The 24766-nt window shown below is 35.1% G+C and overlaps 1 protein-coding gene across 1 annotated transcript in view; it reads right to left on the reverse strand.

Annotated features, from left to right (window-relative positions):
* Window positions 1-24766, reverse strand: part of PREP (prolyl endopeptidase) — a 145387-nt gene that overhangs the window by 74317 nt on the left and 46304 nt on the right. Inside the window, exons 7-8 of the mRNA XM_072642950.1 lie at window positions 20895-21000; window positions 3441-3632 (exon numbers count right to left, since the gene is read on the reverse strand). Coding sequence (XP_072499051.1) covers window positions 3441-3632; window positions 20895-21000 — 298 coding nt within the window. The remainder of the gene's footprint in view (window positions 1-3440; window positions 3633-20894; window positions 21001-24766) is intronic.

Here is a 24766-nt window from a genome sequence, read left to right on the forward strand (position 1 = left end):
TGGCTGAGGCAGTTTCCTATTAGGGCGACTTAATTTACTTTGGAAATGTGATATCTGTTCTTTTTATGTTTTCCATTTTTTAGCATCTATAGAATATTTAAATGAATCAGTATAAAGTTGCCACACTTGCTTGCTATATCTTCCTCATCTTTATCTTTTCTTTCAATTTGGTATTTACTTTGATTTTTGCTCTACCATGGCTATCTATGGCCTGACAATAAAGACAATTGATTTGGACAGGACTCCTGCATAGGTAACCTGTTGTTTTCTCAGACCAGGATACTGTCAATTTCATTTTTTATGATGTTGTTCAATGTTTGTTATCTAACAGCTCTTCCAACTTTCTCTTTTTAAAGAGATACTGTTTCTGATATGGAGGTGTAAGACTTTTGGTCTATAAGCTCTTATAGCATGTTTCTTACTCTTGAACCAAGTTTTCCAACATTATTTTTTCTAGTCTTCCATATGCTCACTTTCGTGATATCAACTCTGATATTTCTTCTATCTGTTGTCCTATATCAACAGTCTTCATAGCCTACCATTAGATGACTAAAAAATTTAAGTACATCAAACTCAGTCCCAATCATTAATGGTAAAAATTTGAATGACTGTGAAACAGTTCAATGGGCAATGTAGTTTATATGCAATTTGTAATATTTTAAAAATAGTATTATTTCATGAAGTGATATGCAGGGGCAAAAGTGGTCTATGAATAGATAAAAGAATTGAGAAGATGGTGTGCGTGTCTGAATAATGATTTCTTAAAGTCATTTCTCTCCTTTTGCAAAGGTCACATAATTCAAATAAGTATATATTATAGTCTACAAAGATCTGAGAAGGAGTCTTGAGAATAGCTGGTAACACCTAAAAAAAAAAAAACTGCTGCCATCTCCTCAAGAGAAATTATTTTCATTTCTATAACAGACACACATCTAAAAAACTGAAATGGCTAGAAAATTCTACTCCATTTAAAACAATTTTCAATTTTAGCCCATTCTGACTCTCTGATGGTGGTCATCTCATTTGTGAACCCTGGCATTTACGTGGGGCATTGGGTAGAGTACTGGACCCAGTCTCAGATGTGTACTAGCTGTGTGACCCTCAACAACAATTCATTTAACCTCTATCTGTCTCAGCTTCCTCATAAATAAAATGGGAAAAATAAGAGGAGCTCCTTCAGAGGGTTGCTGTGATTGTCAAATGAGATCTCAGATATACATAAAGTTCTCTATAAACCTTAAAGTGCTAAGTAATGTTTTTGTTTTTATTATCATGAATATGGTATGCAACTTTTGAGGGCAAAATAGTTTTGGAGTGAAACTGAGTCCCACAGTATTTATAATTTAACCTTGATGTTATTAGCACTGTTCTTAAATCAACTAAGGTATTTGACTGCCATTATCAGTTTTGTAAGAATCTATGAGAAAGTACCAATCTATTCCAAAAGAATATTTCCTGGATGATATTATAGGGAGGGCATGAGAAAAGAGAAATGACCATACATTTTTGTCTTTGTCAAGGGCACAAAGGATATTTTATAGGAAGGCATGGTTATCTTAACCAATATCAAACTCAAAAGAATGAAGATATACCCTCAAACATCCTACTTTACCTGAATAACTAATTGTGGAATAAAAATACATTAATTTTTGAACCCATTCATCTTGTTAGCTTGTATTACATGTCATATGTGTGAGAGGCTTCACAACTTTTTAACTTATTATAATTGTCTAATGTTTATGTTTTCCCCTGAGTTCCAGTATTCCTTAATTTGGTAAGAAGATCTCCTCTCACTCCTCATTTTTTTCAAACCGAAGAACTTTAATCTTTTCAGTAGTTATTGAAAAAATAATCACCTGATTCCTATAATTAACCCAATTTCCCTAATCCTATTTTTCTTCTCTTATGGTGATCAAAAGTTTCTTTGGGATATGGATTCACTATAGTTTTGATGATAAGGAATTGTAAATAAAAATAGTGCTTACAATTTGGAAATATACATTTTAAAAAATGTTTTCATCAGGAAAAAGTTATTAAGTAATTATTTTGATCTGGCATATTGCTCCTTACTAGTTCTTTAATGAAAATGACAATTCTCCTTTATGCAACTCAAGTAGGGCTACGGACAATCACATGATGTGTTTATAATCTTACAAGGATGCACAGATTAATCTGTGCCTCTTCCCTACAAAACCTATATTCTTTAATATTTAGTCAAATAAAGATTCAGAAATTTGCAAGGAAGGATTTTGAATACAATCAAAAGGAAATAGTTTCTTGGCCCAATAAATGCTAAGGTAAAGTACAGGTAATTATTTTTAATTATTAATCCCTATAAAATGTAATATGTGACCAAAATTACCTATAAATCTGCTCACTTAAACATTAGCCAGAAAAATGTAAAATTATCTTTTCTCTTCAGTTTAAAGAGGCAAAGCAAGTGACAATGTGAGGTTTTGCAGAAAAAAAAAGGCATCCATTATTATTTGTAGGTTAGTGGTCTGATGATCTCAATTCTTTTTGTGTGAAAAATCTAAAATAAAATTAGTGACTTCTGCATTTTGAATTTTTTAAAAAGAATCTCAATTTTCAGAATGTTGAAAGAAATGGAAAATGGCAGTTGAGTACTTATAAAAATTACTGATATAGAACAATTACTGTATCAAGAAATTAAACAAATTTCAATGTAAAGAGTATTTTCAATGGCCTCGTCTAAAATTTAGGATAACTTAACCTCTTTCTCATTACCTAAAATATAAATATATATACAAGCTCTTTAACAATAAATAATATAAAAATAGCTTGAAATTTAATCTAAGTTTTCAAAATGTTGAAAGCTTAGGTTCTCTGAAAACAAAATGTTTTTTAAATACATTAGTGATTACAATTTGCCAATGAATACCTAGCCAATTAGAGAAAAGACAATGATCTTTTAAAATTCATATATTCGTAGCTTTTATGGAGTGTTGCATTATCACGTCATCTTTTTAAGAACTGAAATCAAAATCATTTGATTTATTGATTTTCCAAAAATACTACTGCTTTTTGCTTTAATTTCATGTTTTCAAAAGCAGTATGTTACAGATGTAAGCTGATCGATCTCTCTTGATACCACTGATAAAATTCAGGGAGGAAAGATTCCAATTTCATCAAGTTCTATTATTTTCATTTATTCATCGTTTATACCTTCAGAAGTAAAAGTGGGTTTTGGCACATTTTCCTCTGTCTAAAATCTTTTGCAGTTAATTTTACAATGTATTGTTCTCTTGCTCCAGCTTCATTCTCCAACCCTTCCCCTCCCCTTCCAATAGCTGTTTAGGAGCTGAAAAAAACATTTACCTTTGTAACATTTTAGATAGGTTAGTGAATGACAAGGTAGTAAATGTTGTTATGATTTCAACAAAAATAAAGGATATTGTTTGAGAAGTGGGTGTTCTTACCAAGAACATCCTTTTCATGCTCAGGAACAAGCACTTTCCATTTGGATTCATCTGGATCTTTGAAGTCAATGTTAATTAGACGATAGTTAGGAGAATGAAGATTTGTCTTGAAGGTGAAAACTGTCCCCTCATTTGTCACATAATCATATTCTCCATCAAAATTGTCTATCAACTTCACCCAATTCAAAATTCCTGATAAGAAAGAAAGATCAATGGGTTAGTTTTGTTGAACTCTACAGCCCCACATCCTACACCTTTACACCTTACTCTTTGTTAAAAGGAATGGCTCACTGGAAAGGATATATTTGGAAATCAAGATGGCAAAGACAACATTTTTTTTTTACCCTAAAAGAAAAGAAATATTAGTCCTGTCAATTCTCCAATATTAAAGGATGATAAAATTGGGGGGGGGGGGGCAAAGAAGGGAGTATCACTTTAAAAACTACAACACAAGGTGAATATTTGGAACAATTGCACACCAAGACTTATAAGGTACTTGGGGATACATTGTGTATATTCTTTAAGGGAATTTAAAAAAAAAATTAGAAAACTACTATTCTAGAATATAAACGTATTTTCCTTTAGAGGAACGAGAGATGGGGTCAGGTGGCAATGACATGACCTATCCTCAAGAGCATTACAGATATAGTCATGACTGAAGATTTAAAATACATTCACCATAACCCCTCTAAGACCTCAGAGACAGGCTGTCATTGGCCTCTGATACACAGTGGCTGTGTGCCCCAAAGAACAGCTGTAGGGCTGTCCTTGATGTCCAATGATAGTTGGGGTGTTCCCTTACAAGAAGTTCCTTAGAATCAATGAAATTATAGGTTCAATCCAAAACATCTCTAAAATTAGCATATTTTAGCTATTAATTTTTTCTCTAACAAAGGCCTAATATACAAGCCATATAAAGGACTAGCACAAGTATCTAAAAGCAAGAATCATTCCATAGTAGATAAGATTCTTCTTCTAGCTAATTTGGACTCTCAAAATTTGGTTATCATGCCAAAGCTTCCCTTTAACCCTGTAACTCCCTCAGTAATTGGGACCTTTTTGCCCTTGAACATCTTCTGCCTCTCCTACATACTCCTAATGGTGAGCTACTCAGAGATAGGTGTGTGCTGGTAAAATGACTCTCTAGAAGAAAAATGTACAGAGGAGACACTTTAAAGTTGAATAGAATTATTAATTTTTTTATCACTTTCTTAAGTCTAGACAACCAGCAAAACAATAAATCAAGCTCTGATTTGTAGTATATGCTAACTTTTGTGGTATAAATATTTACAATGACAATTTAAACATCGGCTGACAAACCAGTAAAAGTTAACTCTAGCATGCCCACAGAGGAGTCTCTACTTTGGAAATGCATCCAGGCCACATATGCTTCTGACTCATAGCATTTCCTTACCAAGTTCCCATGTGGATACTTCCCCTGTTCCCCATATTTTTAGCTCCTTTTTGTGTTGTCTTTTTGCAATACAATATAAGCTCCTTGAGAGTAAGGATTGTTTTTCATTTTACCATTTGTGTCCCCAGTACTTCACACAGTGCCTAGAACATAGTAAGCATTAACAAATACTTGTATAAATTTATACATTATAAATTTATAAGCAGTATAAATTTAAAAGAAAAATTTAATATAAATTTATACAAAAAAAAGGAGTAATCCCCCAATTGATAAATGATCTAAGGATCAGACAGTTCTTAAGGGAAGATATCCAGGTTATCAACAGTCAAATGAAAACATGCTCCAGTAGAAAGATGCACATACTCTAACTCTTCCCCCATAGCCTATAAAATACCTGTAAAATATGATCCTCAACAAATTCTAGAGCAGCAGAAGCCACAGAATGACAGAGTGAAAGAGATATCCAGCCAAAGGTAAGGCCGACAGGAAAGGTCTATCCCACAGGATGCTAAGGCGAGCAGAGCCCAGCCCTGGCAGTGTGGCACTGGGAGGAACAGGACCAGAACAGGCTTCCAGGGCAGAATCCCCAGCAGGGAAGGTCTCAGATCCATCAACGCACAAGCGTCAAAGGTCAATGAGAAGGCTTTCCCAACTGGGCAAGAGGGTAGCAGGGTCCCCCCCCAGCACTGGTCCCAGGCAGCTGCAGTAGTGGGCAGCTGCAGCATCCATCTGTGAAGCACCGCACTTAAAGCCCTGCCCCCTGTATAATTGAGCAGCTGATCTGAACTTTGACATTCAGTGGAGGCCCCAACCCCCACCTAAAGCCTCTGGGGGAATCAAGCAGGTGATCTGAATCTCAGCCCGGAGCACAGGCCTGGGGTGAGGAAGAGCACTAGGACCATCCTCTTGACAAAGAATTCAGAAGTCAAGTAACTGGCTGGGAAAATGCCTGAAAAATGGAAAAAAAAATAAGACCACAGAAGGTTACTTTCTTGGTGAACAGGTATTTCCTTTCATTCTTTTGGATGAGGAAAAACAATGCATACTGTCAGAGGAAGTCAAGGCTTCTGCACCCAGAACCTCCAAAATGAATGTGCAATGGGCTTAGGTCAAGGAAGAACTTGAAAAATGAGTCAACAGCTTGTTAAAGGAAACCCAAAAAAATGCTGAAGAAAATAACACCTTTAAAAATAGGCTAACTCAACTGGAAAAAGAGGCCCAAAAAGCCAATGAGAAGAACACTTTAAAAAGCAGAATTAGTCAAAAGGAAAAGGAGGTTCAAAAGCTCACTGAGGAAAATAGTTCTTTAAAAATGAAAAGTGGAGCTGAGGGAAGCTAATGACTTTATGAGAAACCCAGATATTTCAAAACAAAACCAAAAGACTGAAAAATAGAAGGTAATATAAAATATCTCATTGGAAAAACAACTGACCTGGAAAATAGATCCTGGAGAGACAATTTAAAAATTATGGGACTACCTGAAAGTTATGATTAAAAAAAGAGCCTAGACATTACCTTTCATGAAATTATCAAGGAAAACTGCCTTGACATTCTAGAACCAGAAGGCAAAATAAATGTTGAAAGAATCCACTGATCACCTCCTGAAAGAGACCCGAACAGAGAGACTCCTAGGAATTTTGTGGCCAAATTTCAGAGTTCCCAGGTCAAGGAGAAAATATTATAAGCAGCTAGAAAGAAACAATTCAAGTATTGTGGAAATACAATCAGGATAACACAGGATCTGGCAGCTTCTACATTAAGGGATCAAAGGGCTTGGAATAGGATATTCCAGAAGGCAAAGGAACTGGGATTAAAACCAAGAATCACCTACCCAGCAAAACTGAGTGTAATACTTCAAGGGGAAAAAAATCGTCATTCAATGATATAGAGGACTTTCAAGCATTCTTGATGAAAAGACCAGAAAGGAATAGAAAATCTGAGTTTCAAACACAAAAATCAAGAGAAGCACGAAAAGGTAAACAGGAAAGAGAAATCATAAAGGACTTCCTAAGGCTGAACTGTTTACATTCATACATGGAAAGATAATATTTGTAACTCTTGAGACTTTTCTCAGTATTTGAGTGAGTGGAGGGATTATACACACACACACACACACACACACACACACACACACACACACCCACACACACACACACACGCACACACACAGCACAGGTTGAGTTGAATCAGAAGGGATGATATCTATAAAAAAATAAAATTAAAGGGTAAAAGAGGAATATATTGGGAGGAGAAAGGGAGAAATGGAATGGGGCAAATTATCACTCATAAAAGAGATAAGAAAAATCTTTTTCAATGGAGGAGAAAAGGGAGGAGGTGAGAGGGGAAAAGTGAAGCTTACTCTCATCACATATGGCTTAAGGAGGGAATGACATGCTCACTAAATTGGTATGAAAATCTATCTTACACTACTTAAAGTAGGGGAGAAGGGGACAAGTGGGGTGAGGGGGATGTTAGAAGGGAGGGCAAATGGGAGAAGGGAGTAATTAGAAGTAAACACTTTTGGGAAAGGACAAGGTCAAATGAGAGAACAGAATAAAGGGGGGACAGGGTAGGATGGAGAGAAATACAGCTAGTCTTACACAACATGACTATTATGGAAATCATTTTCAAAATGACATATACAGCCCATATTGAATTGCTTGCCTTCTCAGTGGGGATGGGTCCAGGGAGGGAGGAATGGAGAGAAGTTGGAATTCAAAGTATTAGAAATGAATGTTGAGAATTGTTATTGCATGTAACTGGGAAATAAGAAATACAGGTAATGGGGTACAGAAATTTATCTTGACGTACAAGAAAAGAGAGAAGATGGGGATAAGGGAAGGATGGGATGTGATAGAAGAGAGGGCACACTGAGAGAAGGGGTAATCAGAATGCAAGGTGTTATGGGGTGAGTGGAGGGGACAGATGGGGAGAAAAATTGGAACTCAAAATTTTGTGGAAATGAATGTCATAATCTAAAAATAAATAAATAAGTAAAAAGAAAATATGCTCCAAATCACTACTAATAAGAGAAATACAAATTAATACAATTCTGAGTGTCTACCTCCAAAATATCAGAATGGCAAAGGTGACAAAAAAGGAAAATAAATGTTGGAGGGGCTCTGGGAAAACAAACACACTGACAGATCTGTGAGTATGCAAAACCATTCTGGAAAGCAATTTGGATTTATTGTATATACAGAAAGTTACTAAATAGTACATGCTTTTTGACCCAGTCATACCACTGCTTAGCAGGAAAAGGTCTTTTACATACAAAAATATTTACAACAGTTCCTTTTGGGGTGAGAAAAAACTAGAAACTAAGAAGTTGTTCAATAAGTTGTAGTATATGAAAGGACCAAAAGATTCTCTTTTTTTTGCTTTGATATTCACAGCTAGTCTCTCAAGGACATACCTGACCTTGAGCAAAGAATTCACCCCATCCAGGGTACCTTATCTAGGTGGAATTTCTACTGTATCCATTGTCCATCTCAGGTATGACTGGGTAGAGATCGATTCCTTTGTATAGGTTGCTGGAGGCAGAATGCTGAGAGAGGGCTGAACAGTTCCTCTTTAGAATAAGCCCACCTCTTATTATAATATTCATTCTCATTAATTGTTAACCAATCAGAATTGCTTTACACCAATCTGGGACAACTCATTTCCCAAAGGTATTTAAACATTTAAGTAGTCTCCATTCAGGGTCTTTGATTTCCTACAGAACCACTGACCTCATTTATTGATATTTATTGATTATCTAGTAGCGTAATTAGTAAATTTATTTTTAATTACCCAGAAACTATGTCTCTTGGACTTTTCATTCATCTCAGTGGTATACTATTATGTTGTAAGAAATAATGAAATAGTTGACTTACATAAACTAATACATAGTGAAGTAAGAAGAATAAGAACAATTTATCCTATAATATCAATGTTATAAAAATAAACAATTTTGAAGACTTTAATATGCTGATGAAGAATGAAATGAGTAGAAACAGGAGGACAATGTATGCAAAAGCAACACTGTAAAAAACAAACAACTCTGAAACCCGTAAGAATTATGATCAATATAAACAACCATTCATAATTCCTGAATTATGAAATATGCCATTTCTTACAGAAAGGTGACAGATTTAGGGTACAAAATAAGGCATGTGTTTCTGTAAACAGCCACTAATGAAATTTATTTTGCTCAAGTATGCAGATTTGTTACAAGAAATTTGCTTTTCTCTTTTTTTCAACGGAGTAGGAGGTCTGGGGGAGAGGAAAATAGATTTCTGTTAAATTTTTTAAATTGATGGGGAAGGTACTAGAGTATGATATACTGCTTTAACTTTCAGATGAAGTCACTGTATTATTAATTTTACTTTAATACAAGAGACCTCTCATATAGCCGCAGTAACCTGTAAATGTTTGTAACGTAAAAACAAAACACACCAATGAAATTTAAATAAATGCTTGTTTGCATGCTTGCTAGAGAAGTGGCCAGAGGTTGTGAATACAGTTCTCAAATGAAGTAATTCAAACTGCTAACCATATAAAAATGCTCAAGATCATTAATAATTAAAAAATTTAAACTGAAACAATTTTGAGGCTTAACCATATCAGATTGGCAAAGATGATAGATGAAGAAAGCAATTGTTGGAGAGGATTTGGGAGAACAGGCACGCTACCGCAGTGCTAGTAGGGCTGCAAATTGACTGAACTATTCTGGAAAACAATTTTAAATGACAGCAATACTACTATTAGATATATATCCTAAAGAAATTAAGGACAGAAAGGAAGGACTGATATATACAAGAATAACCATATAAAAGAATAATATAAATATAATAAATGTTCTACTAAAGAACATAGCTAAACTTTTTGTCGTAGCAAAGACCTGGAGACAAAAGAGGTGTGTCCGTCAATTAGAAAATGATTGAACAAAATGTGATATATGAATGTAATGGAAAATTACTGTATAACAAGCAATGACAAATGATAGATTCAGAGGAAACATGGGAAATTTGTATGAACAGACGCAGAGTAGAATGGGTGGAACCAGGAGAACAATTTATGTAATGGCAACAATGGTAACAAAAAGGTAAAGAGCTTTGAAAGATTTCAGAACTCTGATCAATGCAGTAAACAACAGTGACTTTAAAAGACTGATAAACTTCCTTCCTATCTTATCACAGAGAGATAGTGGACTAGAGATGTAGAATATGATACAGCCAATGCCATATTCTTAGAATGGCAATGACATGTTGTGTTTTACTGGATTATATGCATTTGTTATGAGACAAAAATTGGAGCAGGGGTAATAAAACTTTTTTTAAAATACAAAAAAGAAAATAAACAAGTACAGAAGAATAAAAAAAAATCAACAGGCTGATCACATTGCAAGAGTGGTTATGAGAGACAACTGACAAGCATCAAAGTGTTCCAGTGCTCAGGATGTGCTCAGGATACTGGAAAAGCTGAAGATAGGTCCCTAGTAAATGAGGTGGGCTCTCGAGAGCAAACTTATGGAAGGCCATGGGCCAGAATATCATAGGATAGGCAGGCATGGACCACATCAATGAAATCACAGATCTACTGAAACACTCTTGAAGAATGGACACAAGAAATTTTCTTCTATCTGAATCCAGGTGCGCTGACCTCAACGGGATGGAATTAGCAAAAAGAAGAGGTAGGATGCCTGGTATCCATGTGTTTAACTCTAGAAATAAAACTAGTTACTACTTTAAATGCCACAATAAAAAAATTGCTGTATTAATTTCAGACAATTAAAATTTCTGAAGTTGATGAAGCAATTTCTTATTTATTTCCTCATTTATTTAAGAGCTAATTTAAAGTTGTTGGACCAGGTATTATTTCCTTTCTTTTTAAATAGGGAAACTAAAAAACAGAGGGATAATTTATACCACAGATATTTTTAAAAATCCATCACTTTTTTACCTATCTTCAAACCCTAAGATTTCCAAAAACAAAACAATTTTTCTCCTTCCCAAAACAGTATGTTTTAAATTCTGAATCTTTGGAGAATTTTCTTAAGTTTCATGCTGTGGCATTTATTTGTTCATTACATGCAAATGAATTTCTATGATTTGCATCCTAACGTGCAGTAGCCTATATTCTGTTTGATCATCAGCACAATCCCCTAAACGGAACAAACTTTACAAAGCCTGCCTATCCATAATCATCATTTTTAAATACACAAACACTTAAAAATCACACATGCAGAAATCTTTCAGTTCAAAGCAACATATATATCAAACAACAGACAGCTTTGCTTTCAGAAAACTGATTTTTTTGTCGGAGTTTTACTATAGGAAATGTCACACACAGGGAAAGATACTTGTAAATACAAAGCACAGAAGGGAGAGAAAGTTTTCCAGTATTCAAATATGTTATTGTAACTTTTAAAATCAATGAAAATTTAGCAAATATAAAAGCTTATAACTTAGGTTTCTTTGATTAATGAAGAGACTATGGAAAGACTATACCAAGAATTTCTGGGTCCTTTTTGGGTAAGAGTAATTATTAAACAACAATTATGACCTGAACAAATAATTTAATTTCAGCAATGTAAGAAGTTTTATGTGCATGCCACTTCTTGGAATTTTGCAATATGGAATTTCTAACAACATATACTTATTCATTTTTACTAAGCAATAATGACACGAGATACCAAGTAGCACAATCTTCTCGTTCTTTCTTTAGTTCAATTATACAAGAATGAAGTGGCTTAAAAATGTGGAGGCATTCTGTAAGAAATATATTTAGAAACTTTGGAAAAGCATCTCCTCTTGAGAATAAATACTAATAATGATAGTAGTAATTGCTAGCATTTATACAGCACTTTAAGGTTTGCAAAGTGCTTTTTATCTATTACCAGAGTTGATCCTGCGACTACAACAACACTATGAGGTAATACTATTATTATCTGCATTTCACAGATGAAGAATTGTGAGGCACAATTAAGTATGAGATCTGCCCAGAATCACATAGCTATCTCAAGCAGAATTTGAACTCAGGTCTTTCTGAATTCTGGCCTGAGGTCCACAGCTCTCTCCATTGCAACACCTAGCTGCTCATATTATTCTAACACTTCAAATCAAAAGCAAGCAAGTGATCACATGTTGAGATAACTAAAGAACACATCTTAAAAACAAACCTTTACTACTTAAGGAAAACAATGCTACCTTACCCAGACAAAATGACAATTAAAAAAAAATCCTACAATGGGAGAAAAATTCAAACCACCTCAATACACAGTTCTCAAAATATTCATGGTTAAGTGTTCAGAGATTATGCTCAAAGAAGGCTGTGGAAATTGTAATATTTAAAAAAAATAAGCAAAATTCTGACCCTAAGTTAAACATATTTTTCAATGCTCTGCTCCTATCCCACATCACAAAAGGCTAAGATAATTGCTTATTTCCATGATGATGGTTTAGCCATACAAAATATGAAGCTGACAGAACCTGGCCATCTTTACACCAGGAAAACAATGTGGGTTGCCATTAGGCAGTGCCAGAGCTATAAAAATAAGCAGGAAGAAGCATTTGCTTATAAAGGGAATTGTGAAATACAGTCTTCTAGTCTGTGACATTTGCAGAGTAGTACAGTAAAATGTCAGTCTCTTTAAGTGGTCTTTTGACAAAGAGAACATTTACTGACTTGAAATCTTTTTCTTTTAAATTTTCTAATACAACCTCCCTCCACATGGCTTCTGCATGAAAAGGAAAACTTCATTTGCACTCCTTAGTTGCATCTGTCCTCCTAAGAAGGAATGTTTATAGTGACCAAGAAGGGTGGAAAAAGAGATAGTTTAACTTCAGCGTCCTCCAAGATTAAACTGCAATGAACATTTTATTTCCATTTTTGGAGCTATACTTTAATTCTAAGTACTCAACATGGCTTAGTGAGCTGTACAAAATGTCCGTGAAAAAGGCATTGGCTCTAGTTCTTTAAGAGATCATTTTCTGTACAATGGATTAAAAATCATCCTAAAAAGAAAACCAAGATTTAATCAAACAGTAATAAATCATCCACACAAAAGAGGTACCACATTTACAATTAAATAAACCTCTTTTAGAAAATAGAAATGCAACATGAGGTTTGTGGTCACTGCCTTTGGCCACAGTTTGCCCTCAACTCTAGCCTAACATCTCATAAATGCATACTGCAGATGGATCAGCAGGAATGTATCACTACTACTAGAGAAATAACAAAATAAAGGAAAACTGTTAAGGGTCTCCTATACAAAAATTCAAGTTCCAAGTTGGCAGTCACTGAAGTTACTTTGTTCTCCTTGTTATTGTTCAGTTGTGTGTAACTCTTCATGACCCTCATGAGGTTTTCTTGACAAAGAGATCAGAATGGTTTGCCATTTCCTTCTCCAGTGAATTAAAGCAAACAGGGCTAAGTGACTTGCCCAGGGTCACACAGCTAGCAAGTGTCTGAGGCTGAATCTGAACTCAGGTCTTTCTTATTTTAGGCCCCGCACTTTATCCACTGAGACATCTAGCTGCTTCGTTTCTCTCCTATTCATTGATACTATCTTCTGTGCTTCCAAAATGATGGTGATAAAATAGCAGAAAAGGGGAAAAGGATAAAAGGAAACATGCCCCTTTCAGATCTTCTACAAGTATTAAACCACTGGCAAACATTCTTGTGTTATCCTTCCTAAATGACCAAGAAACTAACATATGCCTGGAGGAATTGAATTATATTCATTGAGCTCTGTCAAAGTCAATCTCACTATATAGGAAACAATAAAAAAAAGCTACTGAAGCTAAATGTAAATGTAAAGCTCCCAATAAAACAAATAAAGGAGAGGGTCTCCTCACATATTCAAGAGCAGTGAGGAACCTTATCTGTCTGTCTGTCTGTCTGTCTATCAGCTGAGGCCAAAACTGAACAGAGGAGATGGTACTGAATTGCACCTGAGAAACCATGAAGCACTTTCAATAATACCAACCAATAAGTTCAATGCTGCAAAAGCCCAAGTCAGAGAGAGCTTTTAGATCTATATTAAAGACAGGAAAACTGAGGCACAAGGAACTTAACCAGTAACAGTGCCTTTTTCTTTAGATTCCCACAGGCTTCTTTTCAGTTTCTCATCTTCACTAGGTATCTTGGGATAGAGCTTCAGGTTTATTCAGAATTGCATAACTTCTTTCCTTTATTCCCATCCTACCACCCAAAAGGATATTTACAGATGTTGTAAAAAAACAAGTTTACATATGAGTTTCTTTTACATAGCTGCTATAAAGTTAGCAATAATAATTAGACATTCTTTTACTAAAAGCAGCAGGATATAGTAGTGAGAAAGCTAGATTCTGAGTCAAAAAGATGTGTGTGCAAATCCAACCACTAACTGTGAGACTCTGGCCAAGTCACTTAACTTCTCAGTGTCCCAAACAATCCTCTAAGATTGTACATTATAGTACAGCTGCTGACCTGCATTGTGTGGGGAGTTTTACTATTACACAAATAAATCATTTTAGAATTTTAAAGAACTTAAAATTCATCCAAATAGCTATCTTCTCAAGTTTTCCAGCAGAGATTCTTTGAAATACAGCATCTACTTAATTATGGATGATTAAGACACTGTCAATTGTTATTAAGTATTTTTTGGTGCAAATTAATTTAACTTCCAAGTAAATTTAATTAAATTCTTTACACGTTAAAGAAACTGGACCAGAACTCCTGATTTGCCATGTCTCCAAAATTTTTCAACTAATAGTTAACTACTAGCGTCTCTAAGATTTTATTTACACTGGATATATCCTGTATGTAGTTATTGCATGTTGTCTTCCCTATTAGAATGTGACCACTCTATGAGGAACCATGTTTTTGCCTTTCTTTGTATCCCTCCCATTGAGCACACAGGAAACAAGGTAAAAAACAAGTGCTTAATGAATTTTGTTAACTGACTGACTCCCCAGGCTGATTCTCAGACATATGACACTCAATTTTAATTTTATTATAGAAAAGCTCTAAGGATGAATGTCTTACATTTATACTAACTCTTTTTTAGTTACGTGTTCAAAAATGAAATTTTTATGACTAAAAAGGCATAGGAAGACCTATATGAACTGATGCAAAGTGAAGTTAAGAAGAATCAGGAAAACAAGTTACACAGCAACTACAACAATGGAAACTGAAAACAACAACAAAACAAAAGAAACTGAACACTACAAAATATTATGATCAAGTGTGGCCCCAAAGAAGATATATGAGGATATACTTCTCCAACATCTTTGCAGAGGAAGGGGAATATGGCTATATGTCAAATCTGGCTGATGCCTTGGTTACTTTTGCTGAATTCTTCTCCCCTCAACTCCCTTGTATTCTTTGTTATTAGGGATGGCCTGTTTGGGAGAGATAGGCTATCTGGGGAAATGTAGGTGATATAAAAACAAAAGAACCATTAAAAATTTAAAATTAAATGCAATGTGTATATAATAAAGTACTGCATTCATAATTTTATGAAACAGAAGAATGCACAGAACTGAAAAAATCTAGGTAAATCATTATCCAAAAGGGTACAGAATGAACTAATATTCAACTAATCCACAGGCAGAATTATTGAAACTAAGACATAGCTGCCTCCTCTATAGCTGAACTAAAAATGACATACTTGTCCAGTGCCTTTAATGACACCCTTATCTCTTCATTGAAGATTTTAGAGAACAGAATCAAGAAGTAGAAACATAAAGCTCAACACAGAAACAGAGGATAGGAAAGATGCAATCTGTGACAAAGTCTAATAAAATTCTAGGTGTCAAATAAAGGACAAGGCTAGTTTTAATTGACTTGCAATGCAAAAGATCAGAATCTGTTCTTAATTCAAAATTACTGTCATGAATTTGTGAGTAGACGAGATATTAAATTGTAAAGTGGGGATTACGTGGAAATCATGCTTTACAAAGTGAAATTCTGACAAGTTTTTCTTTTTTAATTTTGAAGATTTTTTAAAAAATGAAAATGTTTTCATTTCCTCAAGTAAATTGTAAAGCTGTAAAATGAGAGGTTTTCTTAAAGAAGTTTGGAAAAATATGAGAATAAATCTGTCTTCATATAAGATTTATATATCCTTTGTGTGGAGAGGAGAATGGGTGCAAGAGAATTGTGGGGAAGAAGAGGAAACCGTAGTAAAGAAGAACGAGAGGAGGAACTGCTGCCTGCTATCAGAAGACTGTGTTTTCCCCTTGCAATGGCCAGGTAAGAAAACTGAAATGGTAAGAAAGGTATAAGTTCTTTGAGTTTCAAGAGTAGGGAACAGGCGATGAGGAAGGCGTTCAATAGGGTAGTCAGGCAACTAAAAACATAAAAGGAAAAGAATGCACAAAGTACAGATTCATACCATCCAACCTCAACTGGGCGTTCTTAGAGGAAAGTCAATTCTTTACTCATTATCTTATCTATGACAACATTTTCCACTGAAGCCTTTCTAAAACTCCTTTCTCCTCAAAGGCTGAACTATACCCTCAGCCACCCTCATTTGTAAAATGGCATGTCCAGACTAAATAATCTTCAGAGTCTCTTCACAGTTCTAAATCCTGTGATCCTAAGACTAGCTTTAAAAAATCGCTAAAAATTAAATGGAGAAAAAGTGGTGGAAGGTAACCTGTGTAATACAGGAGGAAAAAGTGTTAAGAGTTGGAACTGGAGGGGCTGGGTTCAGATCCAGCTCTGCCAATTGCTACGTTGGTCAAGACCTTTAATCTCTCTGAGTCAGTTTCACTGACTGCAAAATGAAGGGCTATGCTAGATCACTTTTACAGGAGCAAAGAATAATCCAATTCATGGCACCCCAAGATCTGGAAAAGACACGTAAAATTTTTTGGCCCTCCTTTCATACCAGAGAAGAAGTTCGAATTATTATGGTATTAAAACATAAACTATATTATATAATACTACATATATATTTTATGCATTTCTGAGTTTCTAAACTTTTCTGTCATCTGCTGGCCTTCATGAGTCTTCAATAGCTTTCACAAAATTCTCAAAATATTCTCATTTTATTTCTTATGCCAACCTGCAATACATCAAAAACATGATGGGGAAAGTTGTCACATGGAAAGGATAACTGTATAAAGCTAGAAAGGGAGGATAGTAATGGACTATACACAGCCCTCAATTCTGAAAAAGAACTGAACTTTTATCAATTAGGAATGAGGAGTCACTGAAGATTTCTGAATGGAGATGGACCTGACTAGAGTTCTTCAAGCAAAGGAGAGATCACCACTTGTTAGGGATGGCAGGTCAAAAGAGATGGCCTCAGAGTCTTTTCAAACTCCAAGACACAAATTTTGTGAATCTCAGTGATATGGTCAGGCCTATTCACTAAAGTTATTCTATATAATATTACTTGGAACTTTTCCTCTTTTCTATTCACACATTTTAAACAACAGGGTCTCACAGTGGAAGAAGCACTGGACTTGGGAGTCAGGAGGCCTCAACTCAAATCTAAGCTGAACTTACTTGAAATGGTGGTTTCCTTTGGGAAAAATTACTTGAGTTCTTAAAGTTTGTTTCTTCATCTAGAAAAGGGATATAATAAGCATTTCTACCACCTTTCCTCACAGGGCTGTTGTTCAAAAAAAAAAAGCTTGTAAGCCTTAATGCATTATATAACTATGGGTGATTATTAGTTCTGGCCTTCATTAGTTCACATTAGGTCTAACATAAAAGTTTCTGAATGGTTCTACTTGTTTTCACCTTTCTCAATTGCCCTTTACAAAGTTACCAAAGCAATTTTGCCAATGCACAGATATCATGAGGTTACATTACCTGGGTCAAAAACCTTTGATGAACATGAAGTACCAATTTCTTAGGCTGGCACTTCAGTCCCACCACAAACTACCTCCAGCACACCCTTCTAGCCTTGTTTCACAGTACTTCTCCCTGTGCACTTTTTCATCCAAACTGGACTGCTAACTGCTCTCTCATGTCCAGCTCTGCACTTGCACAGGTTAACCCTTATTCTTGGAACAGGTTCCTTTCATGACTATGACTGTTAAAATTCTTTTCTTCCTTTAAGGTCCAATTCAGGTGGCACATGTTCCAAGAAGCCTGTCTTAATTCCTCAATGTAGAAAAGGGATATTCTTTCTCAGAGATGCTCTTTCCCTGGATCTATCACCCTTCTTCAAATTTTCCTATGTGCTTGTTACAATCTAATGTGTTCTCAGGGTAGGCATCTTAAACACTGTTCAAGGATTCTCCTTCAGAATTTTGCAACTGTGTATCCTGAGGGCCTAACAGATATTGTAGAGATAGAGGCTCTGGTACTTAACAGGTGCTTAAAATGATTATAATGATGACATAATCCTATATATAGTGGTTTAAGATTTACAAGATGCTTTCTCCATAAAAAGTCTTTGTGTTAGGGAGTGTAAATTTTATTTTCATTTTACAGGGAAAATGACTGAGGTTTTGAGAATTTAAAATGACTTACCATGGTCACACGGTGAGTAAAAAGTGTCAAAATTGGACTTAACACCAAGCTTTCTGGCAATAAGACTAAAAGTTCTTTTAGTCTTAATATATAAGCTAATACTTTAATCTAGCATTCTTAATCAATTTTCACTGAACTGAATTGTTTAGGAAGTAGATCATTTCATAAAACTTATGAGAAGGGAAGGAAGAGGGCAGAGTTTTCTTGAAATAATTTGGATCTGGGAGAATATGTTCAATGTATAGCTAGAATACAAATCCTCTTCTGACTACATCACAAGAGACACTTGTATAAAAGAACAATTTGGAAGCCCCAACCTCAAAGCTAAACAGATACAATTCTTACCCTCAAGAAGCATAGAACCTAAAATAGACAACACTGACCCAAGTAACTGGAAAGAGACTAGAAAAAGGTACAAATCCAAAGACTACTATATACGTGTCTAACTAAATGTATAATTTACAAATTTTTACCTATGCAAACATATTTTTGTTAAGTAAGTGGCAAATGGTAAACATTTGTAAATAGTGTAAAACTTTTCTTCCTTATATTTTTCTGGAACCTTGAGGAAAATGAAGTAGATAGAAAATATAACATGAGGAAAATGAACGTTACCTTTTAGAAATTATTACTGATGATTAACAATTACAAATATCAAATAAATGGCTTATTTAAGGATTTCCCCCCCTCATTCTGAGTAACACAGCAGAATCCCCTTGAAGACCAGATTATTAATAATTCAGCACTGAGCACTTATTTTACTCCTTGTACAAAATGAGGACCTGTCTCTGCCCTTTGGAAGAGAGTCTGATGACTCTTAATGAAAGTACTAAATACTCACTAGTAGTACATAATAAAACTGTCTGTTCTTTACCGTTGATTTCATATTACACAATAAAGGTGATTTACCAAGTATTTCTGAAAAAAATTAATATGAAATACAAGAACAATCTCTCAGCAACAGAAACTGTAATGAGTCACCAACTATACAGTGCTATTCTAATCTCTCTTTCAACCCTTTTCTCCCTCCACCCTTTTTTTGCCTATACTTCTCCTTTTGGATAAGGTCTATCCTCCAAGAACAATGTTTAGATTCACTGATCCCAGCTCACCAAATCTTAGTGAATCTCATTGGGTCAAATTTACCTCCTTGTCTTGAAATCTCTAGTTTTCCTTCCTTGCTACTATTATGCTGTACATTTCTGCATTAACATCTGAAGCCAAAGATTTTAATAATAATTGCGTTTTTGAATTTTGTTGTCTGTGAATTTTGGGGTTTTTCTATAGTTAATTTTGTTTATACACTATAAATATTTTCCATGGTACCTGAACTTGGTAGATACACAAAGTTTCCTCTGTTCTCTTATCGTCTCTGCCAATTTAAAGCACTTTTAATTAGATATTCAAGAGTCAAGATAAATACATATTTATCAGTCCATATTAGGACTCTATCCCTGACCAAGAACTCATTTTCTATATAAGTTTTATATGGATTTCCAGAAATCTAAGACCATTCTCAGAAACCATCTTCTTAACCACATGTTCAGTTCTTATATCTGCTTCTCTCTTTGAAGCTCTTTCTTTCAACTGGTTAGAATGATGAGAAGATCTCCTACTCACCTAAAATTTCCAGTTTCTTACCCTAGACATCACAACTCTTAGCAATGCTTTTCAGATGCCTCCTGGTAGTATCATTTGTGTTCATATTAATCACCAGAAGAGAAAAGTAGTCATGTGATTCCAGGCAACCCAAACTCTTCATACTTTACAGAGGATGAAAGAAAAGCTGAGGGAAGTTAAGTGATTTGTTTAAAGTTGCACAGCCAGAAAAAGCATAAAAGACAGAATTTGAATCCAGGCTCCCAGACTTGAGTCAGTGTTCTTTACACTTCTCTATGCTACCTCTCTAGCACAACTATGGGGGAGAAAAAGAAGAATAGATTTATATTGAATAGTTTCTGCTAAGTTGAAAGCAGAAAGTTCATTTCTGTCTCGTTTTTGCACTCTATATGGTGACTATCTACACATAAAGAAACATGACTCTTGCTGAAAAGTTATGTTCACTGACTATTATGAACTACTTCGTGTACTGTGTATCTTTTAATAAAAAATTATCAAAAAAAAAGTTCATGTAATTGGTTAAGTACTTTGATCAAATTAATGGAATAATTACTACCAAACTAGCACTTATATATGTTTTTGTGTGGGTGTGTATATGTATGTATGTGTATATAGCAAGAGCAGGCAGGGATGGGCCACTTTTGTAGTTCTGCATCATCCACACTGATAAGCTCAATAGACTACTGAACTAGTGACACGTAATAAGAATACAATTTACTCAACATTAGTCTAGAACTATGTTGTACAACAAAACACTAATATTTAGTTGACCCATTATTCACTTTAATTTTTTGGATAATACGAGAGAAAGAGAGAGAGAGAGAGAGAGAGAGAGAGAGAGAGGAAGATTATATACTCAAGAGAAGAAAGCATCCTCAGAAATCACTTTGAAAGTCAAAATTATAGCTTTTTTAATGAAACTTCTGGGAATTTGATTTCCTTACTTTTTAAACAGAACTTACCTGTAATGCCATTAGATTCCTGCTGTAGATCACAATACCAGAGTCTGTTAACTGGATCACATCCTTGTCTTATTGATAACAAGACATAACGACCATCATCAGACAACTACAAGAAATAAGAAAGAATCAGAATGCAGTCTTTGATAGCTCACTGCTACTATAAAATTCAAAAGCGAGTTAAAAGTCTGATGTCAAATACAATAAACTTCTGGTATCTATAAAACAGAACCTGAATCTCAATTACATTTCAGTACTGTCATAAAAACTAGATGTACAGCAAATTTTAATCTCATGCTATTTTAACAGCTGCAACAACACACCTTTGAATCCAACCAGATTTGTATTTATTGCTATCTTAAATAATGAAAGGCTTTTAGCATAATGGATAGAGGACTGGTCTTATAGCCAGGAAGAGCTGAGTTTAAATTCTCCTCTAACATATATTAACTCTTTAATTTGGGGAAAAATAACGTCCTGCAATGTCCCAGGAAACTCACTTAAAACTAGAAATTGCATTCATATACATAGATGGAGTTTCTATACCTAGATTTCCCTATACTGATGAAATCACAAGTCCAAACACTCCTCACCCTATGGTTCTCCCACAAAACACCCTATAACTGAAAATGCAATGTGTTATTTTATAATTGAGACAAGACAGATTGCTGTGCTAAAACATCAGTGAATACTGAACATAAATATCACACACTGAATATCTGTGACTTTTTTCATTAAATTTCAACTACAGACAACATAAAATCTGCCCTTCTGATTAAATACATGCTTAATTAAATAAAATGTCTGTGGGGAGTAGAATCTTATTCATTTTCTGACATAAAATATGACCATGGAAAGAGTGCTTGATTTGGAGTCAAGAGGGCTGGATTCTCATTTCTTGTAGATATCTGATGATGGTGGTTTTGCCCTGTTATCAAAAATTCCACATCATTATTTTACTAAGAGAGTGTCCTTAGGAAAGTCATAACCTCTCTGGGATTTAGTCTCCTCATTTGGTACTAGATGATCTCCAACGTCTCTTCCAGCTCCAAACCTATCACCCTAATATCTATAGACCCTTCTAGACCCAAGACTATGATCCTATGAACTAAAAATCCAACCTTAAGACACTTCTATGAAGCAGTGTCAGAGGTAAAAGTCAAACTTGGATATTCTTGACTCCAAGTCCAGCATTTATTCTGCTATACCACATAACCCTTAAATTCTTTAAGCAATATACTGAGCCTATCTATATCAATATTCTGCTGCTGATGGAAAGTAAGCCTTTAGAAATTTCTTTAAAAAAAAAAAAAGGTAAAAAATACTTTGTGTCATGTTTTTTAAAAAAAAACAAAACATTCAATTATCCCAGCTAGCCTCAAGGTCGTAGTATAAAAACATTCTGTTTTAAAGGCATTCTTAGTTCTGATCAATTTTTTCTTTTCTTTTTTCTTTTTCTCTGAGAACTGTTGATAGATATTAAAAAATGTTAAGTTAGCAAGCCATGAAGCAGAGTTTCTTTTTTTGATGAAAAACATACGTATTGGTAATTCTGTTATAAATAAGATGTGGTCATCAGTCATCTTTCCTAATTTTGTTTTTTGATAATTAAAATATGGGACAGAACCTGCATTAATTATTTTATGGTTTTGATGTTTTATTATTCCCTGGTGGTTTTGTCAAGGAGGGAGATGCTATTCCACTACTGAAACTGTGGGCTACAAAAATGCTTCGCAAGGGTGACCAAGAAGACTTGATGACAACTATATCAAGTACATCTTAGCAGGCTTTTCTCAGGATGCCAAAAGTGGCGAGTCCAAAAACGTGGTAACAGTTGATACTTAATCAGAGACAAGAACTCCCAAGGCACATTCCTGAGAGATGTCAATTAGGTTTGCTATAACCATCAGAGTTCTTCCATTTTTCACTCAAGTCAAATGCCAAGACTAGTAGACAAAATGTACTAAAATGTAACCAGCGCCTCATTCTCCACATATCAAAAGTCCCTGCTTCAAAACTACTCCTGAGAGAATATAAAAATACGCAGAGGATATGCAATTTCCATGATATTCCTGGAGTGGAAACTTTCTATCCCCAGACTTTCAAACCATTCTAAAACTCAGTAAGTCCTAAGGAGTTGCCTGAGGCAAAAGTATACTGCCCAAGGTCAAACATGTTAACTAGATTATCCCGCCTCTAAGCCTTATGATCTGTCCAATAAAAGTGAATCTCCTTCCTGAGAAAATGGATTCAAATATCCCACTTCTAAAGTTTGTTTCCTGTGTGATTTTGGCAAGTCATTTAACTATCCTCGGACTCAATTTCCTCATATGTAAAATAAGAAGTTTGGACTAAAGGGTTTCCAAGGTCATTTTCCTGGTGCCGGACTATAATTCTTTGCTACCAAAAATAAAAGTATTCTTCTATTCCATTTTTATAGAGAAATAATATCCATTTGTAAAATAAAGGCGTAAGACTTCAGAGGTTCCCGAACTTCACAAAATCCAGTAGACCTGAAAGATGAACTGTTCTTGTTGCAAGAGAACTCAATAGGTATTTCATCCAAATAGCAGCCCTGAGTGAAACAAGGCTGGCAAATGAAGGCCAGCTTACTGAAGTCGGAGCTGGATACACATTTTTCTGGATTGGCTGAAGTAAAGGCAAGTGCTGTGAAGTTGGCACAGATTTTGCAATCAAAACTAGTCTAGTCAGCAAGCTGGTATGCCTGGCAAAAGGACTGAATGCCAGACTAATGAAAATGCAATTGCCACTTGCAGGAAAACGTCATGCCACTATGCTCCCACCATAAGTCAAAGAAAAATTTTAGGAAGACCTAGAGAACCTTATCATCAATGTGCTGAAAGAAGACAAGATTATAATTTGGGGTGACTTTAATGCTAGAGTAGGCTCAAACTACCAGACTTGGCAGGGAGTCCTATAAAGGAATGGAGTTGGAAACAGCAACCGCAATGATCACTTACTACTGAAGACTTGTGCATCGCATGACCTTCTCGTCACCAACACTGTTTTCTGTGTACCTAAACGTGATAAAACTTCATGGATGCACCCTCACTGCAAAGACTGGCATCTAATAGATTATGTGATTGTAAAGAGAAAAGACAGACAAGATGTGAGAGTGTCAAAGGCAATGTGTGGTGCAGAGTGCTGGACTAATCATAGACTTATCCTTTCCAAGCTAAATATTCTCATTCATCAAGTGCTGCCCCCAAGACAAAATGACTACCAGAAGAATTAATGACAACAAGTTAGAAATCTTCTCTGAGTGTGAACAGTTTGCTGCTGACTTGGAAGGAAAGTTGAGCCAACACACAGTTGGCAATGATGGAGCAGAAAAGGAGTGAGCAGCATTCAGAGATTTGGTGTACAGCACTGCATTTGCTCTTCTGGGTCAGAACACTTACAAACACCAAGACTGGTTTGATGAAAATGATGAGGAAATTCAGAAGCTTCTAAACAAAAAACAAGAACTCCACAGGATTTACCAGCAGCATAGTTCATTCATCTCTAAGAAGGCAGCATTTAATTCCACTAAAAGTAAAGTTATGAGCAAAGCTTAGAGAGATGTAGGATTCCTGGCTCAGTAAGAAGATGAAATTCAGTTTTATGCTGATGGTAACAATCCAAAGTGCTTTTATGATTCCCAGAAAGTTAGTTATGGACCAAAAACCTATGGTGCATCACAACTACTCAGTGCTGACGGAGGCACATTGATTAGTGATAAGGACATGATCCTAAAGAGATGGGCTGAATACTTCCATAGCATTCTCAACAGACCACCATTAATCAATGCTGAAGCCAATGACTGTTTACCTCAGGTTGAAGTCAATCCCTCTGTAGCTGAACTTCCAATCAAA

The sequence above is a fragment of the Notamacropus eugenii genome, chromosome 2 (assembly GCF_028372415.1).
Source record: "Notamacropus eugenii isolate mMacEug1 chromosome 2, mMacEug1.pri_v2, whole genome shotgun sequence".
NCBI classification, from domain to species: Eukaryota; Metazoa; Chordata; class Mammalia; order Diprotodontia; family Macropodidae; genus Notamacropus; species Notamacropus eugenii.